General features: G+C 29.9%; 1 protein-coding gene across 1 annotated transcript; it reads right to left on the minus strand.

Moving 5' to 3' along the window:
- Positions 1–763: 763 nt before the first annotated feature.
- Positions 764–2,728, minus strand: LOC111887263 (germacrene A hydroxylase). Its single transcript, XM_023883422.3, has 3 exons — positions 2,584–2,728; positions 1,634–2,352; positions 764–1,488 (listed from the first exon to the last, which is right to left on the minus strand). The coding sequence occupies exons 1-3, from the start codon at positions 2,726–2,728 to the stop codon at positions 883–885; spliced, it is 1,470 nt and encodes a 489-aa protein (XP_023739190.1). The 3' UTR covers positions 764–882.
- Positions 2,729–4,583: the final 1,855 nt, after the last annotated feature.

Raw genomic sequence — 4,583 nt, forward strand, 5'->3', positions numbered from 1 at the left:
TGGTTGATGTAATGACCTGGTATGTTCGAGGACCAACCTTCCTCATGTTCAAGTCTTTTGGAGATGCTCTCAATTTTAGTATAGGTGGTAAGATGTTCAAAAGCTAATTTTGTCCCTTGTCTACTAAACTTTATGGATGATCTGGAAGGCACACAATGACTTTATCTGTAGGAACGAAAAGTCGGAGGTAATGCTTTTGACGGATGATATAAGTATGAGCACGTTTAATTGGATTAAAAGTATGTGTAGATTTAACAATCTTGATTGGTTTGTTTGGTGTATTTGTCACTGTTTCTTTGAACTTTTATTGTAATTAACTTGAGCTTTTTGCTGAAGTCCTTGATTTTTTTGTTGCTAATCATTTGATTGTCGTTCCAAAAAATAACTTATTTTAATAAGGAATTAAAAGAAGAATAAGTAGAAGGAAAAATGGATTTCAAAATGAATAAAATTCTATCAAATTGGTATGGTAAAACCTCTTAAATTTTTGTTGAGATATCAAATTAAAAACTAATTTGAACTTGGTTATTAGTTATCAAATTGTCCTAATATATAAATGTTATAAATTACTGATAATATATATATATATATATATATATATATATATATATATATATATATATATATATATATATATATATATATATATATATATATATATTACAAATTAAAATTATGAAACATAAATAAAAATTTTGTTTATGATATGGAACTAGGAACCATTTTATCAAAGAAAATGTGCTATTGTAGTGACCTTGGAAAATAATTATAAATGTGAAATGACCCAAATACAAAATAGTTATATTACAATCATAATGGTCTTTTATTGTTCATGCACATTTGTTGATCTTAGAGATTCATAGATACTCATTAATAATTGTATTAACCGCTGATTGGTACCAAAACCAATCCATACTTTCTATGAACAGCAGCACCAAAGCACTCGGACATGTCTAGATCTTCATTCTTTTCTCCATTGGGAAGTTTCCAGTTGAAGTGATAAAGTATATTAGCAAGAGGGAGTCGAACATTGGCTAAACCTAGGCTTACTCCAGGGCACATTCTTCTCCCAGCTCCAAATGGGAGATACTCATACTCTGCACCAACCATATTAGTGGGGTTGTTTTCAAACCTCTCTGGTATAAAACATTCAGGATCTTTCCAGTAATCTGGGTCCCTATTTATTGCAAAGGCATTGATTATAAGTTTGGTCTTTTTGGGTATATCATACCCTGCAAAAACACATGATTCCCTAGACTCTCTTGCCATAAGCAAAGGCCCTGGAGGGTGCAACCTCAATGTTTCTTTGATTACTTGGTTTAAGTAGCCGAGGTCTCGGATGTCTTCCTCTAGGATCCTTTCTTTTCCATTTAGAATTTTCCTTAGTTCGGTTTGTAGTTTCTCCATTACTCTGGGACTTTTTATCACTTCTGAAAGTGCCCATTCAACTGTCGCTGCTGAGGTGTCCGCTCCAGCTGCAAACACATCCTGTATTATATCATTATTAAACCATTATGTTTGTAATACGATAACAAATACTTATATGTATGTGTGTGTATGTATATATATATATATATATATATATATATATATATATATATATATATATATATATTGGTATATGAAAACTTACCAAAAGGACTGCTTTTATATTATCAATCGTCAAAGGAAACTCAGATCTATCTTTGACTCTTAGCAAAATATCAAGAAAGCTTTCATGGGATGTGTTGCACTGTTTTTTTAGGGTTTCAGAAAATATTTTGTTAACTATATTCTCAACTGCTTTGTGTATCTTGGCTAACCTAGCCCGTTTGCCTGAAAGATGATGAATAAATTTTTTGGAAGGAAAGATATCAGCCACATCAAAACCTCCCATTTCTGTTAATGTCTTCCTCATCAAATCTGAAAACACTATTGGGTCCTTTAGTCCTTCACCGAATGCAGCCCTACTTACTATTAATGCGATCCTACTGAAAATTCTATGGGAAAGATCGATAGGTCTCCCTGACCTAGATGATCGAATTTCTTGAACAAGATTCCAACACTCCTCCTCACGAAGAGAATGAAACGACTTCACTTTCTTGGCACTCAAAAGCTCTATGGTGCAAAGCTTACGTAACTGTCTCCAGTATTCACCATACGGAGAAAAGACGATATCTGTGCTATGATATACGACAACCTCAGCAGTTAAATTTTCGGGTCTATCTGCAAATGTTAAGTCATAGTTTGTCAAAACCTCCTTGGCCAATTTCGGGGAGGACACCACGATTGTGGAGATCTCACCAAGTTGTAGATGCATAAAAGATCCGTACTTCTTGGCTAAGTTTGTAAGACCATGATGTGGCAAAGTACCTATATCCATTTGTCAATAGATGTATATTTGTTTAGTTATAAACAAACAAAAATACAAAATACATGCGTTATCCATGCATGGATGCAATTAATTAAAAGCATATTTATATGTAGAGATCAAAACAAAACCATCAAGATGATCTAGTGGTGATCACTTAGGATTTAAACACTGCAAATGAAACATGTTTGATTCCTATATAAGAAAATACATATTGAAACAAAGATGTGTACCAATTAAATGATGCATGTGTCCTATGATAGGAAGTCCCCATGGCTCAGGAAGGAGTTTTCTCTTGGGTTTTTGACGAGTTGCAAATTTGAAAAGAAAGAAGAGGAGAGTGGTAAGAGCAATGAAAATAATAAAAGAGAATTCCATTGTTGATGCTGAACATGGAATAATTAAATGAACACTTATAGTTCTTAAATAGCTGACATAAATCTTGAAATAAAAAGTATTGAATAGATATTTTAGTCATATAGTTTACATTAGTAATATATATTTATACCAATATTGAATTTAATTTTATAATAAAAATTGAGGTTTTTTTAAAGATAGTGAGAGAAGGATGACCTTTGATCTTTGACCTTTGAACCAAGGATATAATTGACCATTGGGCTCGATGTGATGCTGGTGGCTTAGAGGATTTCAACTCGATCGTCATAGAGTCAATTGACTATGCATTTACAATTTTCTCTAACCATTTTGCTTCACAATCATAATTTTCCATTATTATTATTTTCTTTTAATAATCTTTTTATATTTTTTTAATAATCCATTTAATACTTATTTTTATTAAACTGTAAAATAAATCCTGTAATTATATAAAATTATATTTCTTTTATATTGGTATACCACATAAATAATGTTTATATTAAATTTTAATTTACTTTTGCATCTCACATCTTTCGTAACAATTTGGTGGCTACTTCATAAATCTATGTCACGATTATTATTATTATAAATGTTTTAAAAATTGGTTCGGACCGGCAGATCGAACCAAGTCGGTTGGACCGGGAACCAGATATGAAAATGGTTTAATAATGACCGATTTTATATCAATTTCTAAACCGGATCCAACCAGATGGTTTCTTTAAAAATCGGGTTGAATTGGTGTAATAGAACCGGTAAAAAACCGTTTGAATCATTTTATTAGACTTATATAGTTGAATTTTACTTAACCCGTTAAATAAACAACCTATTTCTAAAGAAAATTGAACATTTTCGGAATTTACACAAGTCGAAGGCCGATGCACACCACTGCCGGATGTAGAAAAATTCTTGGTTGAATTGATGATCGAACCAGTTGAATTGAAATCCAGTCACCAAAGTTCAACTAAAAATTCGGTTTTTAAAAGAGTTAATATTATAAAAGCCCTAAATTTTTAACGCGTAATTGGAAAAAACCCTGATATTTTTTTATTATTGCTGTGGCCACAACTTTCTCGCAAAATTATCACTCTAGCTCACTTAACGAGTTTCATGGTTAAGTTGGTTAACTTTTTTGCAAAATTAGTCCTAAAAAGTTCAAATTTAGTCATTGAGGTTTGAAAAAAATTACATTACATGGTTTTTTAACTTTATTTTTCGTTTTCTATTTTTTTTTAGTGTATATATAAAGTATATTAGAGTTTTCTTTTTTGCAAAATTAGTCCTAAAAATTTCAAATTTTGTTTTCTATTTTTTAGTGTATATATAAAGTATATTAGAGTTCTTTTTAGGTTTTTTCATATTTCTTTTCGTATTATATTTTATTTTGTTCACCTTTTTATTTTTTTTATTTTTTTTCTATTTTTTGTTATTTATGGTTTTTCTAATATTTTTTCTAAGGTTTTTTCATATTACAATTTTTGTTTTCTATTTTTTTCCCTATTTTAGTTATTTATGGTTTTTCTAATATTTTTATTTACTTTGATTCAAGGAAACGAACTTGAATTCAATATAAACTACTATAACAAGTTTTTTTTTTTTTTTTTCTTTTTTTTTTTTTTTTTTTTTTTTTTAATTTATAAAGATCGACTATTATTATTATTATTTTTCAGTCTATTATCAAATTGAAAAATATTATCTTGAATTTAATCTATTGATATTACATATAGAAATATGATTTAATTTGCAAGTTATATGTCACACCCCAAAACCGATAACGGCGGAATACGTTTCGGGGTGGAGGACGTCATGTACCGTATCATCACAATTGTATAATAGTAAACAAGAAACATACAACCATTGC

The sequence above is a fragment of the Lactuca sativa genome, chromosome 5 (assembly GCF_002870075.4).
Source record: "Lactuca sativa cultivar Salinas chromosome 5, Lsat_Salinas_v11, whole genome shotgun sequence".
NCBI lineage: Eukaryota > Viridiplantae > Streptophyta > Magnoliopsida > Asterales > Asteraceae > Lactuca > Lactuca sativa.